General features: G+C 37.6%; 4 protein-coding genes across 4 annotated transcripts in view; 2 read left to right on the top strand and 2 right to left on the bottom strand.

The window, feature by feature from the left end:
* Positions 1–288: 288 nt before the first annotated feature.
* LOC101311001 (cryptochrome-1-like) lies at positions 289–4,124 on the bottom strand. The gene is made up of 4 exons (XM_004300598.1): positions 3,553–4,124; positions 2,833–3,051; positions 1,693–2,399; positions 289–1,292 (listed from the first exon to the last, which is right to left on the bottom strand). Exons 1-4 carry the CDS (start codon positions 3,866–3,868, stop codon positions 513–515), a joined length of 2,022 nt encoding a protein of 673 aa, XP_004300646.1. The 5' UTR covers positions 3,869–4,124; the 3' UTR covers positions 289–512.
* Positions 4,125–12,218: 8,094 nt separating this feature from the next.
* LOC101310708 (mediator of RNA polymerase II transcription subunit 18-like) lies at positions 12,219–15,337 on the top strand. The gene is made up of 7 exons (XM_004300597.1): positions 12,219–12,317; positions 12,558–12,648; positions 13,030–13,129; positions 13,575–13,632; positions 13,741–14,097; positions 14,405–14,527; positions 14,776–15,337. Exons 2-6 carry the CDS (start codon positions 12,613–12,615, stop codon positions 14,508–14,510), a joined length of 657 nt encoding a protein of 218 aa, XP_004300645.1. The 5' UTR covers positions 12,219–12,317; positions 12,558–12,612; the 3' UTR covers positions 14,511–14,527; positions 14,776–15,337.
* Positions 15,338–16,029: 692 nt separating this feature from the next.
* LOC101310421 (transcription factor MYB39-like) lies at positions 16,030–17,570 on the bottom strand. The gene is made up of 3 exons (XM_004300596.1): positions 17,437–17,570; positions 17,146–17,275; positions 16,030–17,042 (listed from the first exon to the last, which is right to left on the bottom strand). The coding sequence occupies exons 1-3, from the start codon at positions 17,567–17,569 to the stop codon at positions 16,337–16,339; spliced, it is 969 nt and encodes a 322-aa protein (XP_004300644.1). The 5' UTR covers position 17,570; the 3' UTR covers positions 16,030–16,336.
* A 5,188-nt stretch (positions 17,571–22,758) lies between these two features.
* Positions 22,759–23,790, top strand: part of LOC101310128 — a 2,540-nt gene continuing 1,508 nt past the window's right edge. Inside the window, exon 1 of the mRNA XM_004300595.1 lies at positions 22,759–23,130. Coding sequence (XP_004300643.1) covers positions 22,883–23,130 — 248 coding nt within the window. The 5' untranslated portion in view covers positions 22,759–22,882. The remainder of the gene's footprint in view (positions 23,131–23,790) is intronic.

The following is a 23,790-nucleotide window of genomic DNA, read 5'->3' as shown; positions in this document are numbered from 1 at the left end:
AAGCAGCCTGTATTAATTCGAAACATATCATACACACTGGAGGTCTACTGGTGTTGAGGTCACTCAGGGAGGAGAAGGGGTTCAAATTCAGTCTAGAATTAAAGTTCAGCTTCCCTGATCAATAGGACTTGACGCCAGTGCCAGTGCATCATAATTGCCTCATAGCAATTTACATCCTATTGCAGCCATATGTATTACCTGTAAAAGAAAAAAAAAGAGGAATGATAAATCTATTGGGGAAGACAAAAGAACTTGTGTAACAAATTGGCATTCACTTATTGCTTCGTGAACATCTAATACATAATTTCAGCACTTCACAACTCAAAAAAAGTTTGTGTAATTCGTACAAAACCAGCAGAACATTATTCCATGCTAGTAAGAGGCTGAAGGGATATCTCGAAGCTGAGCTTCTTGACCAATTTGGCAAGAGAAAGGTGCAAAAAAGTATGGAAGACACAGAACACAACAATCTGTTTATTACAGTGCATTATTTGTGAATTGTGTAAGAGTTCTTACCCAGTTTGAGATAGCCGCCTCCAATTCATTATTTGGTGAGACTGAGGATGTCTCTGCAAGTAAGAACTTGTTGCAATGCCATTTTCATCACTCACAAACTGCTCTGAGTAGCTAGAATTTGAAGGAGACCAAACTGGAACTACACCTCCATCCCTCTCTCTCCTAGTACTGCTAGACGATTCCGCCGTCGAATCTTCAACAACATACTGCAGGGTTAGTGTAGTATTAGGTTGTGGTGGAGTGTTGTTATGATTAGGCTGAAAACCCTCTTGGTTCATTGTGTCTCTCATTGGTTCTTGATCCCCAGTAACATTTGTAGGCACTTCAGCTCTGCTTGGAAGATCCAAAGAACTTTCTTCCTCTTCAACTCGCACGAGGGAAGTAGTGATACTAGGGACCATCTGATCCTCATAGCGTCGAGTTGGAGGAGGAGGGTTATTCCTCACCTGTTCATGACTATCCTCCATTTGTATGTCTTCAGGAAACGCAATGGAGGTTGATTCAGAAGACTCTCCGAGCCCTTCTTCAGTTCCATTCTCAGCAGCGGCTCGTTCATGCTGCCACATTTCAGTTAACGCTTCTTGCAACCTGGATTTTGCTGCTTCTATTCCTACAATAGGAAGGGGGTAATTTGATCCAAGTTCAATTCCAGCTGCCTGGAGTACAGACTCTGGTGCATTCCATGGGTGGTGTATCCAGTCAGTTGGTAGCCTGGATAGTTCAGGAAGCCACCTTCGCACATATTCTCCATGTGGATCACACTTGTAACCCTCAAACTGCAGATATCAGATCAATAAGTAAATTTTCACAAGTAAGAAACTCAATATGGCAGAAATCCTCGAGAAAAGTGGTGCATAAATCAAACTGTGTCTAAACTTATGCATTGAGAAGAAAGATTGTAGTCCTATGATCATGGCTGACAGAAAAGTGCACCAGATTAAATTCATAGCTGAAGACCCTGAATCAGGAATTCAGGACCACTAGAATATTCAGCTGAAACCATATACAATTTTTTTTTCATATTATAAATCTATGTTATTGAACATACAAGCTTGGAAATGCTAAATATAGCATATAAAATATGCAAGGATTTCCATTGTTAATTTTTAGGAAAAGCATGCAGATGAGGGCAGATGCTTTCTAAGAGGTAAAGATGACCAAGGTCAACATACACACCTGTGGATTATCTATGCGGTCAAACTCACGCCCATCAGGGATAGTGCCGGATATATACTGCCAACCAAGAGCATCACTTTCAAGATCAGCATCTAAGAGTGTGTCCCAGAAATACTTCATTCCCCACCTCCACGGGAGCTGCAGAACCTTTACGAAGAAACTAGAAACAACAACTCGTATCCGATCATGCAGCCAGCCAGTAGCCCACAATTCTCTCATGCCAGCATCCACCAACGGATAGCCAGTTCGACCTTGCCTCCATGCCTTGAAATAGTTCTGATTTATAACCCAGGGGAAGAATTTTAGGTGCCCAAGAAGAGGTCTTTCATGACTGTAAGGATGATTGAAACTAATGTATCTTGAATACTCCCTAAGACCAATAGATTTCAGAAACAAGTTCACACTCTCTTCACCAGCCTTGTTACCTTCATTGGCCCAAAGCAACTGCTTGATGCGTATAAGATGAAATACTTTTCTGACACTTACCTCCCCAAAATGCAAATGGGGAGAAAGCAGTGAAGTTGTATTACTATCAGCCTTTCTGCGGTTTGTGGAATACTCGATCAATGGACCATTAATAAATGTGGTTACTGCCTTATCAGCACTGCTCCACCCAGGTGACCATGCTCGAGCAAGTAGCGCATTGCTTCCCTTCTCTGATTCATCTTCAAAAACCAATGTATCAGGAGGACACCTTGATGCATCACCTGAAAAGTTTATGAGCATTTGAACGTTGATCAGAGACATGAAAGTTGCTTTATGAAACGATAACTAAAAATTCTTGTGCAAAGACGTTCACATATCTAGGGAATCAGAAAGCCTCTCAAGTCTTGACACACTAAGCAACAAGTAGATGATACATCCCACATTTTAACTTAATCTGTATCTAAATTTCTCTGTTGATGGTTAAGCAGTTGTTATTACTACTAAATCTCCAACAAAGTTGAGATACATCCTATGTAAAATATAAGTACTTGAAGACCACCATTCTACCATTTAAGTATAATACTCAGAACAACTAAAACAATCACAATGATTAATGTGAATCAGGGTTCCAAATAGATTATGGTAAAGTAAAACATAGAATAAGAGGTTCTATCTTGAACATGACGAAGCTAAATAGCACTTAAAAATGCAAACCTGATATGATTCTCTTAGGGGGGAGAAGTGGTGCCTCTGGATCAAAGGGCATGCTGAGGCATCTTTCCCAAAAAGCATCAAAGGTTGTGAATGGACGACCGTGGACATCATTAACATCCCATGGTTCATAGAGCAAATCGGCGTTAAAGGAACGCACAGTTATGCCGTTGGCGGACAAAACCTCCTTGGCCCTGTGATCTCTAACCAGTGATATAGGATCTGAAATACAGAAGACACACTGAGCATCAGATTGCAAAACCTGATTTGTGACTTTATTCCACCAATCATGTAATGGAAATACAACAGTGATTGAATTCAAGAACTGATCAAAACGGAATCTGATCCCAGTCTAGCTATATAGGGACCACTAGAATGTAAACAATTAAATGAACATTCTTGCACTGATCAATATACCTAACAATTGTGAGATGCTACAGTAAATCACCCCAAAAGAGGAACATGGCAATTAATAAACGTCATGGATCAAATTAATCAAAGACTTCAGGCTAGTAGTCTACAAAGTCATCAAAGCACCAACCTTTTGATTTAATAATAAAAAAGTTCATTTCTTTCCAACAATCAACCAATACTATCATCACCAAACCCAGAACAGTAAATCTAAAAGCCTAAAATACTCAAAAAGTATATAGAAGACTGAAAACAACATAAGAAAATAAAAGTAATACAAATAAGAACAGAAGAACAAGAACAAGAACTGACCATATAAGTGGTTGAAGAAGAGCTGAGTGGCTCCAGTTGCAAGACAAACCTCAAGAAGAGAAGAAACACTGTCAGTAGATTTTTTGGTGATGAGAGGAGTGCCCAAACTTCTCAAAGAGGAATCAAGATGTGCCAAACTGTGTTTGAGCCACCACCTTGAGACCCTTCCTGGGTAATAAGGCCCTTCTTCCTCAGGTGCCCAAATAAAAAGAGCAACAACTCCTCCTGCTCTAACTCCAGCTAACAAAGCTGGATTGTCTTCAACCCTCAGATCTCTCCTGAACCAAACTACACTGCAACCACTACCACCTGACATCTCCCAAACAAAAGAAGAAGAAAAAAAAACTCACCAACCAACAAAACCCAGAACACAAGTGTTTTTTTTTTTCTATCTCAAACTATATACCACACCCTTTCTGAGCGTTGCTTTCTCTCTCTAGGAACACACACCCTGGGGCTTGTAACTAATCTTATCTTTTGCCCTGTTTTCTCATACTTTTTGGGTATTGTAAGGATGGGATTTTAGACCCCTCCAGGCAGCAAGAAAGAGTTGATCTCAATTTTGGGTGAGTGCATGATTTTGATCTCTGCCCTTATCTTTTACTTTTCTGATTTCTTTTTTTATTTAAATATTGTCCCAAATTTTGGGCAGAATTTCCTCCCCATGCATAAATGGGTTGGGTTTTCTATAGCTAGTTGCTACAAAAGGGTCCTTTTGAGAAGGGGAGAGAGGAGGCTGGAGGAGAGGAAGTGAGTGGTTAATGGCAATGGAGTAGGTACACAACAAAATTGATAGGCTAATTGCAGCCACAACTTTTATTTTCTAACATAATTTTCATATTTCTCTTATCTTATGATGCTTCAAAACAAATTCATCCAGTCTCTAGCTCCTTCTCAAATACTTTGTCTTGGACAGGGTGGAATATAGAGTGAGATTATAATATCCCTCGCAATAATAAAATTTCCAATAAATAGTATATTGGCTTTAAGTAGGGCTGGGCACAAATCCCGTAAATCCTGGTCCCGTCCTGGTCCCATCCCGATTCCGGTGGGATTTGAAACTAAAAACACAGGTCCCGTCCCGTCCCATTAGAGAAACAATGGGACGGGACGCGGGATTGAAATTTTGAGTCCCGTCAGGCCCGTCCCGTCCCGTCTAACTTTTAAAATTCATAACTAATTGTAGAAAAATTATTTTTGAGAGATCCCAACTCTCAAATGATCTTTAAGATGTCATCTATAACTTTCATGAAGACACTAAACTCATATAACGAACCAATTTGTACAGTTTTCGAAAAGAAGCCAACTGGTTCAAATCTCAGAATTTACTGATATAGATGCAGACCCTAAACTTTAAAAAACCATAACTTAATCTAGAAAAATAGTTTTCAAGTGATTCAAATTCTGGAATGGACATTAAGATGTCTACTACAAATCTTATGAAGACACCTAGATGAAATTTCAAATGTAACTGTACGATTTCTAGAAGAAAAGAAACTGATGCAGGATGGCCAGGATTGGGCCCGTCCCATCCCGATCCCGTCCCGTCCCATCCGGGATTAGGCCCGGCGAGATGGAGTCTGAAAAATGTAAGGCCCGTCCAGATCTCGTCCCATGTGTAACAACCGGGACGGGACGTGGGATGACCTCAATCCCGTTCCATCCCGTCCCATGCCCACCCCTAGCTTTAAGATTCTTTTTAATTAGTGAAAATATCATGAGATGAATTTACGGACTAGTCGTTCAAATTGTGAATGAGATTAATTATCTCATACTCTCTATATATATATGTCCGTGAGAATATATAATATGAATCGACATATATGTTAGTGAGAATTGACCTAATTATATCTAAAATGTTAGTTAAATCAATACCTAATGTGAGAAGCTCCCTATGTGCACGATTCTATCTTTTCCAATATTGCTAACATCTTCATATTGAAAAAATATAAAGAGAATTCAAGTATATATATATATATATAGATTTTCTCAGGTAAAAATATCTTTATTTATTCTTATGGTGTAAATTTCCACTTTAGACTCATTTTTCAATCAAATTTTCACATCTTTACCGTCTAATTTTTAGGTACTAACGTGTAGATCATCTATGTAAATTTTCAACCGAATTGGTTATCATTAAGGCACTCAAACTTGATCAAACCAATGGACAAACTGAATTCTGTTGAATTTGAACCGTTCATATTTGTAATAGAAAAAACTCAGATTTGAGTGTCTTAACGATTATCAAATGGGCTGAAAATTTACAGAGATGGTCTACATGTTAGAACCTAAAAAATAGACGATGGAGATGTGAAAATTCGAAAGAAAAGTTAGTCTAAAGTGGAAATATGCATCTTAAAAATAAATAAGGACATTCTTAGCAAAGAATGAATGTGTGTGTGTGTGTGTATGTACAGAGTCATTCCATTAAGAGATCCCTTATTTTGGTTCATATGAGGGATTGAGCATTAGACCAACTATTTGATCACATATCAACATCTCCACCATTAAACCTCTAGGTATATATAGATATATATAAATGGATCATTTCTTAAAAAAATTAGCCAAATTGGAGATCGTTAAGGTTTCGAACTAGCTTAAATCAATGGACGGATCAAATCTGTCAAACCTGAACCGTTCATGCAAATTGCAATTTTGAGCATCTTAATGATCACCAATTTGGATGAAATTTTGAAGAAGTAATCTACATATTAAAACCTAAAAAACTAAACGGTTAAAATTGAAAAATGTAATTAAAAAGTTGGTCTAATGCTCAAAATAACTGGAGCAGCTAATATTTCAAATTGATAGATCAGAATTTGGCTTTTAGTTAATATTTTCTTTTCATAAATATAGTAAGTATCGGTAGAGATGGCCACAAGGAACATCTCATCTATTTTGGTTAGAATTATTGTCCAATTATGAGATTACTGAATCTGATTCTAAAAATGAAAGTGGATTTTGTGTTTTGATTTTTTTTTTTTTTTTTATTAGTTTATTCTTATCTCATTAGTCTCAAGTTGGGATTTGGCATTGGCAGCTTAGATTTTGGAAAGGGACAGCAGTATGGGGAAGATATGTATTGCCGACTCCTTGGGGGTTTTTTTATATGTTCTAATTTTCTGATTTGGCCCCTTCATAAAGTTCTAGATTCCATTTTCGGGTCACTGTTGGAAGTGAATCCTCTCTCTGTTTGACTTCTGGAGCAAAAGTTACAACACCATCCATCTTTCATGTATAACTAGAATTATACCAAGGCGCGGTGTATACACTTTGGATATGGGTGAATTATCGAGAATTTAATCAAAAATAAAGAATTTTTAATTTCTTATGACGGTTTCATTCATTTGGATACTTATCTCGTAAAATTAGTAATTTTCACGGGAAAATAATCGTGAAATTTAAGAGCTTAAATTCCCGACTTAAATTTTTCACAAAATAAGTGTCATTTGTTAATTCATGTAATTAAGATTAGTCTCAATACAAATTCTTGTACAAACAATGAAATTCTCAATTAATGGGATTTAAATTCATAGAATTGTAATTCCCATGATTTTGAAATTTTTATGGACATTAAAATTATTTTATCCAAAAACAACGTTATGAAGCTGGTCAATGGGTTAATTGATTGATGAAAATGTTTCTGATATGTACTTTATAGAATGTTATACATGTAACTTATACTCGTTTGTTATATTGATTATATATTTAAGGTTAATGACTCCTAAAAATAACAGAGGCTAAATGGTAATTACACTGTTCACAAATACTGTTCACACGCTTGTGAACAGTAGACCAAACTTTGTTATATAGGTAAATGAGCATAAGTCACTCATTTTTCCTGTCAATCACTCAAAATCATAATAGCAAAAAATTTAATTTTTTTTAATCAAATAAACAACTCAAATACAACCGTTAGTCAATCTACATGCTTGAAAGAAACCTTTTTTCTTCAGCTCTGTCCGACGACAAGCCTTTCACTATTGTCGGACATGACTTTGCTGGCCTTGTGTGGATCTGGCTAGAGCTAGTGTTTGGATCGTTGGTTGATAGATGGATTACGATGGCAACGGTGAGCTGAGGGGAGGGGAGATCTGGGCTACTATCTTATTTTGGTTTGCTCATCGATGTTGATGACGGGGCACGAGTGAGGGGGTTGGGACATGGCGGGAATGTATTATGGTTGCGGGGTTTAGTTTGCACTGTCGGAGGCTTCCATGGTGCAAGGATGGCGGCGGGTGCTAGGTTGAACCGTGGCCACAGTGGCAGGGGCATGGATATGTTGGCGGCACGTTTCCTTGGTGTGGTAGGGTGGACAGAAGGACTATGTAGGAATTTTGGTGGCTCTAGTGTGGACCGCGTCGTGCGAGCGGTAACCTGTCGGCGGAAGCAATGGTGGGGTGTTTGGGCTGGCAGCTCGAAACTCCATAGGTTTTTGAGTTTGGGCTAGGCTTTTGGCCGAAACTTGTAATTTTTTTTTTTAATTTGTATTTTGTTTAACATTAATACTCTTCCGGTGGAGTGTGGAGAGGGTCCCGATCATTTTTTTTTTTATCTCCATGCAGTATTGAAGACTTGAAGTACCATTGGGTCTTTAGGCAGATATACTAGTGGGTCATATTCTACAACTTCTTTTTTAACATGGTGTAGTAGTCTACCTAGGAGTTTTTGTGAGGAGTCATGGTTATATGTGCAGTCAGTGTATGACTTGATCATGAAATGATATAGGTGATATTCAAATCTCTAGTCTTAGCTTGACCGAGTGAGGTCAATATATGATCTTTTAAAAAAAAAAAAAAAAAATTGGACATCGCTCCAAATATATTGATGACAGTAAGAGAACAACATGAACATGATCCGCCCTCATAAGCTACGTTAAAAATGAACCATGCAAACACTACTTAAAACTAAGTAGTTCCCTATGTTACAAACCATAGAATGAAGACCAACTAGTAGCCAAAGTCTGTAGGTAAAAACCTACTTATTAAAGACAACCCGGAAACCTACAACTATCAGCCGATGAAGGACTGATCTCTTCTAGCACTGATCCTCATGTCATCGAACCACCAGATGATTCCCCAAGCAGCAGAACCTTCCGGGCACCAAATTTCCTCTTTTTTGCTTTAAGAGGACCAAGCTTGACCTCATGCTTCACTTTAGTCCTCTTCTTGTTCTTTGACCCTTTTGGACGTCCAATCTTGCACTTCTTCGCTGAGGACACAGTGAGATGTCCATCAGAGTGAGCCAAGTCCAAGTCGGTTGGAAAAATAAGTTCAAATGGCACCATGATCAACTGAGCATTGGTGTTAGGATCCTTATTGCGCCCTCTCTTCCCGAGGGTCTCAAGAGCCCTTTTTATGGTGTCACAACAGCAACAACAAGCAAAGAATGCACCTCCTGCATGATGATGGATGCGGTGGGGACATCTGTGGGTGCATGAACCGTGCTTGCTACACAGCCAACTCGGCAGCTGAGATGCCAGGAAGAGAAAATGACAATGAGGGTGTACCAATTATGGAGTTCCGGTATCTGCAAAAGGGTTGGAACAGTGACTTGCTAACATGTTGTTGCTGCCCGATGGATCATCGAAAGGCAACCCGCCTTCTTCATAGTTAAACTAGGGTTAGGGTTAGGGTTTTCAGAAACCCTAGCTACACCGTGGAACCTGAAAGGTGTCTTCATCGACTCAATCTCTATGAACCACGGTGTAAAAACAAGAGGACCACCACAACCCACCGCCATGTGCTCGAGAAGCCCACACTGTCGACAAAAGCCAACAGTTCGATCATACTTGAACTGGAGCTTCACTAGGAATCTCGCTGAGCCAAATTCTTTGGGCATGGATGAGAAAGATTCCAAGATAGGGACACAGATTTGATGAGCAAAGACAATTATGGTGCTTGAAGCAATAAAAGGCGATACACATGCTCAAATGTGTTCATATCCATACTACAATTGTTTTCGGGTCAGCTCACGATACCGAGGTCGGGCTGCATGTCTCTGGGAAATATGCTTTGTCATGTGCTTTCTTTTCCAACCTGTCAAAAGAGATAAGTCGTCAGTGGGTGACCCCGGGCGTGCCGAGTTCGACCACTCCGATGCCTAATTTAGTAATATGTTGACGTGGCAAAAGGAAAGGAAGTGAGAATCTAGGCTTACCTGATTTGGAAGCTTGTGCTTGTTTATGTAGGCTAGTAGAGGAGGTATTTCCTCTTTGTTTCTAACGTGGGAGCCTAATCCCCTTCTATCTTTTGGGAGCCTTGCTCTCCCTTTATTATGACTTTCATTTTATTTCTTGTATTGACATACTTGTGCTATTATTTCATTGTAAACGAGTCATGAGTGACTCGGTATGATGTCTATTTTAAATTTTCTAGCCAACAATAATATAGATTAAAAGATAATAAATGGTCAATTTGATTTTGTATGTTGCCCGTTTTCCTTCTTGAAAACGTACTATTGTCAAATTTTCTCAATAACTGAAAACGAATATCATTACCGCCTCCTCCGATGTAGAGGAAGCGTCGCCATACCGCCTTGCTCGGTCGTCTATCAGCTAGGAGGAAACCCTAACAAAGAGCGCAAATTTTTTAATTACTTTAACACGGGAGTAGTAGAACGAATATCTTCCTGAATGTAAGGATGACAATTTGGATATCAAGCAAAATAGAAAATCTGATGGTGGCGACTCATCTATTGCATTATGATTGAGGATAAGGTATGACCGTATGACCGACCCCAGAATCCCAGATTACATTTCCCGTACGGATGGACGCTTAGGATAATATGACCAGAATAGAAATGATGAACTTGATTTGTAACTGGGGATAGTAGTTTTCTACATGCAAGTGATGCAACATAGCTAACATGACCAGAATCTGACCGTTTACTTTGGATTGTGCTGAAGTAGAACAAACTGTGTGTTCTACTTCGGACCAAAGAAGAAGAAGAAGAAGGAACGAACTGTGTCATTGTCTCGGCCATCGATCTAACCTACCCAACAGTCGCAGGTACTGTACTATTCCAACAAAACCCTTAAAAGAATTGAAACGATGGAATCTATTCATGCATTATTAGCGTTGTTGCCTAAATTATGCTAATGCTATCATCACATTTCGATAAGGGGGACAGAATCCACACAGAGAGAGACAGCTTACTTAATTACACAAAGCAATTATCAGAAAGTACTATAACATAAAAGAGTTCCAGAAATTGATAGATCAATAATTGATATAAACCACCCCCATCATGATGCAAGACCAAGATCAAGTTACTGAGCTGCTTCACAAAGCAAGTGATCAGCAAACTCGATCAAAGATGAAAACAAAAACTTGTACATTATGCAAGGTCAGCTTTGGCTAAAATGAGTGGAACATGTCATGTGTGCATGTGGTCCGTTTTCTTTTTTGTTTCTATTTTAGCTGCCAATGACATGATCATGATGTTCATGTTCTCAATTTTCCAAGTCTTAACCACCAACCATGACCTATTTATCAATACATGCTACAAATTGGCTCTTCAATGCAACCTATCTTCCTCTATGTCAAAGCCAGACGAGGAAACCAAGTTTGGTTCAGAGTCATCAAAATTCCAAACCAGGTTTGGTTCAGATCGAGTCATCAAAATTCCAAACCATGTTTGGTTCAGTAATTGGGTTTACAATTTCTTAGGGCACAAGTCAAGATAGTGGGTGTACGGGTTAAGAGTTTTGAATATAGAGTTCGGTTTCCACATTTACAAATTACAACTCCCCTGAAATTGAGAAATTTAAAATCGATCCGTCCTACATTTCATTTCTTCATGTTTTGAGTGGTGTTGTAGTTTTCACTATATAGTACATCAATAATTTTATAAGAATTTTAACTTCTTCTTCTTCTTTCTTTGGTTAGATAATTACATTAACTTATTTACATCAGTAAGTGTACTTTGAGGGTCCATTGTGGTTGAAAGATCAACCTTTCTTTGCCAATAATGATATGAAAGTCCAAAACCGTCCAATTGATTTTAGATATTTTGTACCATAATTTTCTCCTCTTCTAAGCTTGCATTGTTTACAAAGCAGGAGCTGCAGGACCACACCCCTCTTGGCCATGTAATTTATTTCTGGGGTGGGAAGCTCTTCGATCTACCTGACTACCTCTAAAACTCTAAGAGCAGCCTTAGCACAAGCTAATATGTAACCTTGAGATGTAAGCATCCGTAGTACTCTTTCTCTACATAATCAAGGTCGATCTTGTTCCATCTTTGTGACCTACGAATTGAAACAAAGTTCACAACGACTTTTTAACTATCTCATTTCGCACGTTAATGTTTCAATTTTCATACATTTAATCATTCAATCACTCGAATTGAAAATATAACTTATAGACTTATTGGTGTCCTTTTTTCTCTGCCAACCGGCCAAGTATTCTAAGTATTCACAAACATTATGGGACATCGACAAGCTCCGATAAGAATGTTTAGATTCGAGAGGCATGCCCGAGACATTTTTGTCGGCCAAAAATGGAATCCTATGCTCGAAGTGTGGAAACATCTTCAGACCCAAAAGAATATTAATGCAGTATGATTTATATAAATGGGCTTGTTCTTGGGCCTGCATTTAGGGCTTCTGAAAAATTTAAGGGCCTTTCGCAACTATCTAAATCACCCACCATTTCAATTTTTCTGGGAATCACAGAACCCTGAACAAAGAAGACACTCTCCTTCTCTTCGCACCAGAACTAAAAAGCTGTAGAGTAAACCCTAAACCCCAAAGCTCACTCTCAGTAAGTTCCAACTTCACTGTTTCTTTCTGGGCTTGTTTTGATTATAAAGTTTCGATCTTTAATTCTGAGTTTCCTTTAAATTTTTGTTGGGTTTTGTAAATTTCTCATAAAACAATATATGGGTGATTTGAACGGTGCTTTGTTGTTTTCTAGTATGCTGTAAATTTTTACATTAGAGACCCATGATGTGAAATTTACATTCTTGAATTGTCTGTAATCTTGGGTATGATCGCTTATTAGGATCTGGTGAGGTTGATTGTATCAGCAAGTGGGTGATCAGTTTTAGCAAATTTGGATGGAGTGCGTGGTCCAGGGAATTATAGAGACACAGGTAATGCAGTTGGGCAAGTTTTTTGTCCAAGTGTTTTTGTGGCATTTGATACATAATGGTTAGCTGTATTTGTATTGCTGCTAGATGAAAAAAATTGAATCTTGGTTGGCATTTCTTTTTCAGAGTGAAGGTTGTAAGTATTTACTAAGTTTACAAGTGATTGGTTTGAGGTTAATCTGTGAGGAGAGAAGTTTGAATTTGATCATTGTATTTAGTTGTTATCTCTTTTACATTCGCAGACATTTTAATGATTATTAAGTGTATTTTGCTTATAATTGGAGGAACATCCTTGAAAGAACCGTATTATCTCATTTTATATGTTTTCCCCGTTTATGGTTGGAGTATTTGAAGTTTAAGTGACATATGGTTTCTGTCTTGCAGCATGTTGAAGCCCTTGAGATTCTTCTTCAGGGTCTTTGTGGTGTTCGCAGAGAACCTTTGAAGGTCCATGAGTTATGCCTTAAAAGTGGCCCAAACTTAGGTAAAGATTATTTCCTCACACACTATTGATATGTGTAGCGATTAGGCAAATCAGTATGCTAGTTTTCCTCTTTTGTGGACTCTCATTAAGGAGAAGCTCAAAGTTCTCTGGTTTGGTTCAAATTGAAATATCTCAGTCTGTTGGCTTTTTTACTTGTTAGGTTCTTTCCCTCAATGACTCTAAGTTCAGATTTTTCTGTTTGACTGACCTTTGAATTGATCCATGTGACATTCAGTCTCTCTTAAGAGTTTCTGTACATGTATTCAATTTTATAAGTAACAAAAATAGCATATGATTCACAAAAAGTGACTGCTAAGACATTTCACATGAGCCTGCTAGTGTGTCATAATTTTGATAGAGTTGTCTGGTCAGTATATATCTGCTGAATAGCACTGAAAGAGATTATTTGGCTGGCTCTCACTGGTTATGATTTTCCTTTCTCTAGGAGCTGTACCTTCTGAGGTCCGACTTATTTGCAATCTTGAACTGACTGAACCTACATGGTAAAGCTCAGAATCTATCCCCTGTGAAATTCATCAACATATGTATTTTTATGTTTATAAGACTAGTTGGTTACATATTGCATATATTTTACATTCTTAATTTTGTAGGACTGTGAGGTTTGTGGGAGGTGCAATGAGAGGTGCAGGTGCCGAGCAACTTTCAGTTCTAGTAAGAACCGTGATCGAAAGCAAAGCAAGCAAGAATGTGCTTCGCTTATTTTATGCCCTCGGCTACAAGTTGGATCATGAGTTATTGAGAGTCGGGTTTGCCTTCCATTTCCAGAGAGGCACACAGATGACTGTGACTGTGTCTTCAGTTAATAAGATGCCACAACTACACAATACAGATGAAGCTGTCCCTGTAACTCCTGGGATACAGTTGGTTGAAGTGACAGCCCCTGCATCGTCTGAAACTTATACTGAAGTTGCGTCAGCAGTGTCATCCTTCTGCGAATATCTTGCACCGTAAGTTTAGTTTGTTACTTTTTTTTTTCCTTTCTTTTTTTGCTTTTTCCGAAGCCCAAGTTATAGCCAGGTGAGCTATGTTCATATCTAGTGGCTAGATGCCTTGTACTTTCATTACAACTCATTCACTATTAGGCATGTTGGTTGATCATACAACATATGATAAGGCAGTAAATGCACAGATAAAAATTACGTAAACCTTATAACTGGATCTTTAAATGGATTAGGCAAACCAACTATGGGATGATGCAGGTTCTTATATATTGACTTGACAACGTATTCTTACATCTGAAATTGATTATCTCAGGCTCCTGCATCTGTCAAAACCTGGCATTTCAACTGGGGTTGTTCCTACTGCCGCTGCCGCTGCTGCATCTCTCATGTCCGATGGTGGGGGTACAATGATGACCTAATGGTTTAACATTAGTTGGTAAAACTTCATAACTGCCTGTCAAACTTCATAACAATATACTATTGTAGTTCTCATTGCTAAAACTTTAGAGGGTGGTGCTGGTAACAGTAACTCATCACCTGCAAAGTCGATAATTATAACTATGTTTTTTTGTATGTTTTGCCAAGCATCTACTGTATACTAGTCAGGGCTTTGGCATTTGCCAGTATGCTAAATCATTGACAGGGACAGGCAATAGTTTCTTTCATTGTGATTTTCTTTTCTAGGTGAAGAGTTAGTTCCTGGAATAACATCCCAGAGTTTCAAGGCCTAGAATGAAGGAGATAGACTAGTTTACGCATAATATGCCGATTGGAGTACTGAATTGGTGCAGATTATGAGCAGTAAGGTCCTCAGTTATCGTGTTTGAGATCAGTATAGGTTAAACTTGTCTAAATGTGATTAGTACTCTACTTCAGCTTGAGACAGTTGTAAAACCTGTCTTTATTGTTAGTAATCTCTTGTAGCTACCATGCATTATTTGGTTATAAACGTCTCTTTTAGACATGATTGCCATGACATCAGAAACTTATAGTTCTTTACAACCCTGGGGTGGGATTAGGTGGTGACGATAAATTTCTATTCAGGTGAGGGAAAAAGGGGAGGAGAGGAAGAAAACCTAATCAACGTTTGTTTTTCTATATTGCTTCGACAACCATGACCTACTTGACCAATTTTAGGGACCCTCTCAATGTCACATGAAACCATAGATTAAACAAACATGAGTTAGTTTTGACTAATATCCATATGGAAAACGATATGAAAAGAAAAGAATGTCTATAAAACTGTAAAATGACACCATTCGAATACGACATAACTACTATCAGTCTGTTCTAGCAAGCTCTATATGATCCCTTTGAGCACACGTCTTCGATTTATTTTTATTCTGTATTTCTAGTTCATTGTTATGTACGATATAGTGTCTTCTCTTTTCTTTGAGGGAAATACAATATAGTGTTTGGATTTATAATATCTTATGATTAATCATTTGAGCTTCGTACACAGTCCAACAGAATCACTGCATTTGAAAACTAAAAGTAGACAGGAATGAAGGAAACACTTACATCATTTTCTTTCCTTTTGGTTTGTTCATGAAGATTTTCATGCCCATAACTAATTAAGGTGGTAAACCCTACCAGTAAGTACCAACGTTCTTAGGAAATGAGAAAGACCACATTTTGGCATGCATATTATTTCACACATGCACTATCAAAGTATGAAAGCCATCAGCTGCCAATCTGCCATTTGTCTTCGGGTAATGCTCGAACTTTGGAGGACTATGTCTTCTCATCACATCACTTAATAAAATCAGATATCTTATATCGAACTTAATAATATAAAAAACTCAGGGGCAACTACATGAGACTTATATACCAAAACAATGTACAAATATAATGTGTAAAGACTGTAAACGTACAACTGTGATATGTATGCGTAAAGTACACCTACTATTACATTACACACATCTAAACCTAGCTAGGAAAATATGCATGGGGAATGCTAGCAGTCTCTCCCATCTACATAATAAGTAACTTGTTTCATATGATCAGATCGCCCTTAAGAATACACTTTTATTGATTAAACAGACCGGTCTGGTGATAGCTGTAAGATTCTCATGACGAAACCTCCATTTCTAACAATGATTAAATAGTGAAAGAGCCAGTACGTAAACGAGAGAATGTACAGTCTCAATAAAGAAGGGAGGGTAAGAAGGGAGGAAGAGAATGGTAAAAAAATGAAGGAAAGCAGGCTGCTAGTATTTCTCTACATGCTAATGCGTGAAAGTTCTCAATCATAATTGGTTTTGGTTTCCTCGATAAGAAGCTCGGACCAGTAGGAAGAAGAAGTAGTACTTCTTATTCCTCCATTACTGGAAGTGCTGCAGCTCGCTTCTCCAGGATTGTTAATTAGAGGATCAGCCAAAGGTGTAGGAATATTAGAAGAGTACTGAAGAAACGATGGAGAGTATTCATACATTTCAGGTGGGTTCTTCTCCTCTGCTTGGCTGAGACTACTGACCATTGGATCAATTTCAGAGACTGCAAAGCTACTGAAAGGGACTTGTGGGTTTTCGTGATGAGGTACTAAGGTTCCATAATGGAGTGGTTGAGAAAATGAGCTTGGACTTTCGATTACTAAATGGGATGAATTTAAAACTGGGAGGTTTTCTTTTATAGGAGGAGGAGGATCATAACTACCAACATTAGTGTTTAACAAATGTGATTGGAGCACATATTGCTGGTGCAGGTATTGAAGCTTAACCAACTGAGCCACAGCCTCTGCAGCATCATGTAATGAAGTAGCACCATGTTGATCCAACGACTGATATTGCAGCGGCAAAAGGTCCTGGAGATTGGAGAAGAGGTCGGTTCTGGGTTGATGAGTCATCGGATCAATCCCCATCTGGATCAGTTTTTTCTTCAAATGAGTGTTCCAGAAATTCTTGATCTCATTGTCAGTTCGTCCGCTTAGATGTGTTGCAATCGCTGACCATCTTGAAGTTACAAATGAGACGAGTCAGCTTTTGATATTCAAAGCATGCATAGAGATAGAAATGAACATGATCGTATATCAAGGAATTGGTAGAAGAAGTGTACTTGTTTCCGAGGAGAGAATGTAGATGTAGAATGGTCTGCTCCTCCTCTTGAGAAAAATTGCCTCGTTTGATATCAGGTCTCAAGTAATTTGTCCATCTTAACCTACAGCTTTTGCCACATCTGTTGAGACCTGCAATATTAAGAGAAAATATTCATCAAGTTATATCTAGGAAATAGTACGTCATTTGTCCAAGTTTATAAGTTAGTAACTACAACTTGTTAGAGTTCTTTCAAGTATATAGCATCGTAAACCAACAATCTTTATCGATATGGAATGAAACGAAGGCAGACCTGCAAGCTTGGGGAGAGCTCGCCAGCTTCCATGGCCGTGTTCTTGGATGTACTGCACAAGTTTTTGATCCTCTTCGGGAGTCCATGGTCCTTTCTTGAGTCCAGACTCATCACAACAATGAGATTTTCCCATTCTGTTTCTTACAGATCAGTTAAACTGGCATGGGGCTAGCTAGCTCTGGCTGTCTTTTTATACACAAATGAAACTTCAGAGCTCAAATATGATGGCACACGCTAAATAAAGAGCAAAACCTTCAGAAAAAAGCTTGCGATGTCAACGTTGCAGGTTGCTGCTATATTTTTCTCAGAGAAGTCGATCCATGCACGCAAGAAGACTCTTTCGTCATTGTTTGCATGGCTAGCTTCACAATGGAGTCAAGCTTAATTAACTACGACATTGATCTTATACATTTCAAAAACATCATAATTATTTCAGACATATTAAATATATATGGCATTAACTAGAAATTTTTGTTGATCGCACGGATTTACCATAATTATGAGATCTGTTATAGGATGGAAGCTTGTGAGACTAAACATGATTGGCCGACCAAACTAAGTTTTGCCTAAATTTTCATGTAACTTGGGTAATGTTTGTACTTAGATGGAGACCTTTCAACAAGTTCTTTCTTCTTCTGGTCAAAAGACAATGATCGGGAATATGTAGGGAAGCCAAAACATCTAATCGAAAGAGTAAACTTTGATTTAGCAATGCTAGTATATATGCAAAGAAGTAATCACATTATATATGTGACACGTGAAATCTAGTTGCTGTATCAGTCTCAATCTCTCACTCGGTTTTAGGGTTAGTGTTTTTGCTTTTCTGGATTACAATTAGGGTTAGTGCTTTTGCTTTTTTGAATTAGAGTGTCTGCGTGGTTCCTTCAACATATATAACCAAACAATGACTTCTTCTGATGCTATCACAGCTGGCCTATCTTCTTCTCATGCCATTGCAGAGGAAAATAGGCTGGTGAATCGATCTGCAACTCTCTCAGATAAGGGTCTGAGACAGCCTGAAATTTTCATGTGGAGGGAAAGCTAGCTCCTCACAATTTTCAGAATTGTGTATAGCTAGCTCTCGAGATGTAATGAATACCCATCGTCTAGAAATGCAAAAATAATGTTCTCTGATCTAAAACTAACATTATTTTCCCCTCCATGAAGTTAACTGAGCTAGCTTCCCCTCCGTTAGTATAACTGTGTGCAGACAAAACTAATGACAATGGTGACCTGTTTTTTACAACGTTTCTTTAGATCAGATAACTTGCATGGAAAAACTAGCTATAGAGAAATTAATCTTTGAAAACAATGTTTACCGATCCCTTTTCCAAGTAGCCCCCAAAATATGGTACTCATTTAATGTACAATTTTACCAATTTCATGTGTACCAAAATGTATTGAATAATTTACTTATCTTCTGAAAATACTCCCTGATCATACTTCCCAAAATGTAACTTTTTACTGCAAAGACATGACTAATTACAATGGTAACCTGAATTCCACAACTTTCTCTAAATCAGGTAACTTGGAAAAACTAGCTATAGAGAAATAAATCCTTGAAAGCAATATATACCAATCCCTAGCTAATCTTCTCCAAAGCAGTAGCCCCAAAAACTGGTACTTCAAGATGTACTGAATAATTAATTGTACTCATCATCATCTAAAATACTCTTATCAAAACTCCCCAAATGTTACTTTTAACTGTAAAGACATGGCTAATGACAATGGTGACTTATTTTCAGAACTTTTCTTTAAATCAGGTAACTAATTGGAAAAACTAGCTATAGAGAAATAAATATGTGAAAGCATTGTTTACCAATCCCTGCCCCGAAATTCTGGTACTTGTTTTAATACATGTATAGACATAGATCACTGTTAGAAAGAGACAGCACTCAAAGGGTTAGGGCAGTTAATTATTAGAGAGGAAATTGGTTCTCCAATCCTCATCACCAGGTTTTCTGTTCTCTTCCTTTTGTGTGTAACACAGATAGAAGACATGTAATTTTTAACACGCTAGCTTCAGATCGAACTTTTCATCCATTGTAATTTTCTGGTGGTTTGTCCTCATTCACCTTGTTTCTTATGCATGTTTTCCTTTGATATTGGTAACCTTCTGTTTTGTAATATCACCACTAAAGAAAGTAAAAGGTTATCCTCCAGTACAAGTTAATCTCTAAGGCAAAGTGAAGTTTATTGTACCATTAAATGGGAGCGCTAGCTTATAAGTCCTCCATATAATTAAGCTTGTTCAAGGACCATAAACTAACTAACTGTGGTTTGGATTTTGGGGTAAATTCTTGGACAGGTACTTACTAGTTTTGTCTTTTGGTAAAAGCTAGCTTATTAATTGTAACAAATTCTGAGGCGACCTTTTACAAATTTTGATTGCTTTGATTAGTGGGACTGTGATTTAAAGACAAATTCTATGGAATCAAATTTGCCAACCAGCACACTCTGCTGGTTGGCAAATTTGATTCCAAATTCTATTATCATATATAGAAGACAATCTTTTACTCAAATGAGTTGGTTTCTACAACCAGAAATGATCCAGCCTGGACTAGTAATGGTGATCTGTTATATTCAGCTAGAATCATGTGTTTCTGAACACACATTACAACTTCACCACATCACAGGAATAATGTCATAGCTTTCTTGAATGCACTACTTGAATTAGGCTCTGTCTTACCACAGATAGATAACGGCCGGGGTTGTTTATGAAAAATCAAGCGTAGTTACTATGCATACTTTGCTCTATTACTTTTCATTTTCCCCCGCACATTTTATAGCAACTATTATTAGCTAAAAATAGTAATCAATTTGTATCCCAAAAATATAAATTTGGAAGGTAAATTAACATATTCTGGTTATGAAAATGGAGATCTACCACGTAATAAAATTACCATTTATTATGTTTATTTCATTCATTACGAAAATAATATAAAGAAGACTTAAATACAAACAAAATACTGCTATTTTAGTGTCACATAGCTCTTGCTCTATAATTTTTCACTTCATGACTAACTTCCCAAATATTTGTTAGGGGTGCCAGCAAGCAAATAAGCTAGAAGTTTTCTCTAGATGAATAGGCTCATATAGTATCAAATCACACATCAAGTAGAAAGTTAAGGGGTGCCGTTTGGCCTTGACATGGCTCCGCCATTATGAGAAAGTCTAGAGTAGTGCAAAAATTGGACTATGTTTTTTCTTTTGTTTTTTTATAGGCTTAAAATTCAGAAACTTTGGTAGTGTTTTGGTTCATGAATATATGGTTCTGGACTCCCGATCTTGTGTTGGGTATGGATTTGGGACTCAGTTCTATGGTTTGTTTTTGTGATATATAGATGATTGTTTAACCACGATCATCGGCCTCTATCTGTTTTTGGTGCCATTAGCTACGTACATTGCATGCATGACACCTCATAGTATAAACTACATTTCTCACGGTATATATGCTAGAATGACTTATATATGCAGTGTAGTTTATGATGTGTTTTGCATCATATATATCAAGTTCTTAAGTTATATTTAGATGCGTATGTGAAAATAACAATTTTATTTGTCAGTGAGCAGCTATGATATGCATGTTATAGTTATTAATTTGGAATAATTAACCGTCTCTGTTAAGAACAGCACCTCATTTTCTTCCCCATTTCATCATCAAACTAAATTACGACTGCAAATATTAATAAAAATGAAAATGATAGTTCAAAATCATCTTCTCGTATTTGAGAACGCATATTCGATCATCGATCTAACCTCGATCTTTTTGTGGACTTTATATATATACACCATTACAAAAACCGCACCTCATCTCCGTGTTAGTAAACAATGTACTGTTAGAGCATCTTTAACAGACTCTCTACTTTAACTCCTTAGCTATTTTAGAGAGCGTGTTTAACTTTTTTGGATATTTTAGGAGCTTCAGCAGACTAGCCAAACTTGAGCTATTAGAACATCTTTAGCAATGCTAGCTATTTTTAAGTTAAATTTTAGTCAAATTAGTTAAAATGTCATTTTAGCTAGCCACTTTAGAAATGTGGCTGCATCAATGCTCTCTATTTTAGCCAGCATAACATCAACATTATTTTTCAAATATAAATTAAATAGTTTAAATATATTTATATATCACATAAAATATCTTACAAGGAATGTATTAAATTATAGCTAGCCTCATTTGAGTCATCTCACTAGCTAAAGATAGCTAGCGAGATAGCTAAAAGTCATAATAGCTCAAAATATCTTACAATGAATGTATTAAATTATACGTAGCCTCATCTGAGTCATCTCGCTAGCTAAAGATAGCTAGCGAGATAGCTAAAAGTCATAATAGCTCAAGTTTGACTAGTCTGCTGAAGTTCCTAAAATATCCAAAAAGTTAAACACGCTCTCTAAAATAGCTAAAGAGTTAAAGTAGAGAGTCTGTTAAAGATGCTCTTATGACTTTTAGTTATCTCACTAGTTATCTTTAGCTAGCGAGATGACTCAGATGAGGCTACCTATAATTTAATACATTCCTTGTAAGATATTTTATGTGATATATAAATATATTTAAACTATTTAATTTCTATTTGAAAAATAATATTGATGTAATGCTAGCTAAAATAGAGAGTATTGATGCAGCCACATTTCTAAAATGGCTAGCCAAAATGACATTTTAGCTAATTTAACTAAAATTTAACTTAAAAATAGCTAACATTGCTAAAGATGCTCTTACTGGTCTATATTGTTCGAGTTTGGTGACATTCACGCTGACATATATACTTCACATTATCGATCGGAAACCATAGTGGATAATCGAGTATATATATGATCAAAACAACTAAGCACCACAACGAACCGAAGTCCACCCTCACAAAAGTTGGCTTCAAAACCAAATTACTTACACTCCCCCGAACTAATTGAACACAGTTCAAGAAGATTTTTACGACAAGATCAGATGGCGATCGGTCGAGAATATGGCATATTGGTGTATAGAAGAATTTTTGATCGACCAATGTATCTTTAGAAAATAGTCGAGTCTAGTAGCATGAGTTAGTATGGGCTTGATTTGGATCTCACAGCAGGCCCACGAAAGCTTCTCAATTGGGGGTATTGCGTGGCATACCTTCCCCATGCAGGAACAGCAGCTCAGCTATTCAAAGCAAAGCATTGTTACCGGTAACAATTTTGCATTTATAACGACAGTTGGGCTCGCATTGAAAGCATTTTCTAACCACTCGATCCGTTCGATCCATCCTTAACTTTGAATCAAGGTGTGCAACTCTATCTCATGTGGGCATGGCCGGCATCACCACCACTTTCCAATCAGGCACATTTCTTCCTCCACATCACTAGCACCACCACCATCATCGATCGCCGTCATCGCCCATCTTCTTCTTCAGCATTCTCCATTAGCTTGTCGCTTTCTCACCAGACCCTCTGAGCTTGCTGCTAGTACACCTTCATGGCCAACCACGCCGTTTTCAGGTCGTCTCTGGTTTGTTTAGCCCTAGTTGTAGTGGTGGTTGGGATTTGCACGCAGTCTTTCAGGAAGATGATGGTGACGTACCTGGTTGGTGTGGTCGGGATTGGGGGTGTGCTTTTGCCGGATTGGGCTTACTTTGACCGGGACTTTTCGCGGTGGGGTACTCCGGTTTCGGTTGAGGAAAGAGCCTCTGCGAATGCAACTGCTGAAAGATCTGGATTTGCAAGGTTAGTAATACGTAAATGATGAAAAATTCTTATTAGTAGTTGTCCTCTCTTAACTAGTTGTTTCGATTTGATGATACTAGCAAACTAGCTAGACTGTTGATCAACGATGGAATATTTTTGGGCTGGGATCCTGATGCACGTTAGCAAATGCATGTTGGTATAATAGCCTGATCTTTATATGTTAAGGGCAAATGAGTTGAGCCTAACTTGGCTATGCTAGAAGGTTTTTTCGTATTATGTTCTATATATGTAGGATCGATGTTCCTAATTAAACAGGAAGGAAAAGTACATGTAAAGCCATATGCATGCTTAATTTGGTTCTAAAATTTGGTGGTAGTAAAGGACTTTACTTCAAGGCTTTAATTAGTTGCATACTTGTATTGACAGAGACTTAAGTATCATTTCTGTCCAAGTTTGCTTAAGATTGGAAGAATTTCAATTTCATTATCAAAGTATCACTTCTGTCTAATTGTGAAACTTTAGATCATTTTCCAATTGATAGGTCAATTTGTGCGAGTATTTCAGTATGTAAACAACTGTCATCTTATTTTTTTTGTCTGAAAGTGTCATCTCAGTTTTTCTTAAAAACTAGGATTAATTTCAGTTTACCCCCATCAACTTTAGGTCGATCATCATGTTAGTCCTTCTTCTTTCAATTTC

The sequence above is a fragment of the Fragaria vesca genome, linkage group LG5 (assembly GCF_000184155.1).
Source record: "Fragaria vesca subsp. vesca linkage group LG5, FraVesHawaii_1.0, whole genome shotgun sequence".
Classification (NCBI taxonomy): Eukaryota; Viridiplantae; Streptophyta; class Magnoliopsida; order Rosales; family Rosaceae; genus Fragaria; species Fragaria vesca.
The sequence above is the reverse complement of the archived record's forward strand: the minus strand, read 5'-3'. Positions and strand labels throughout refer to the sequence as shown.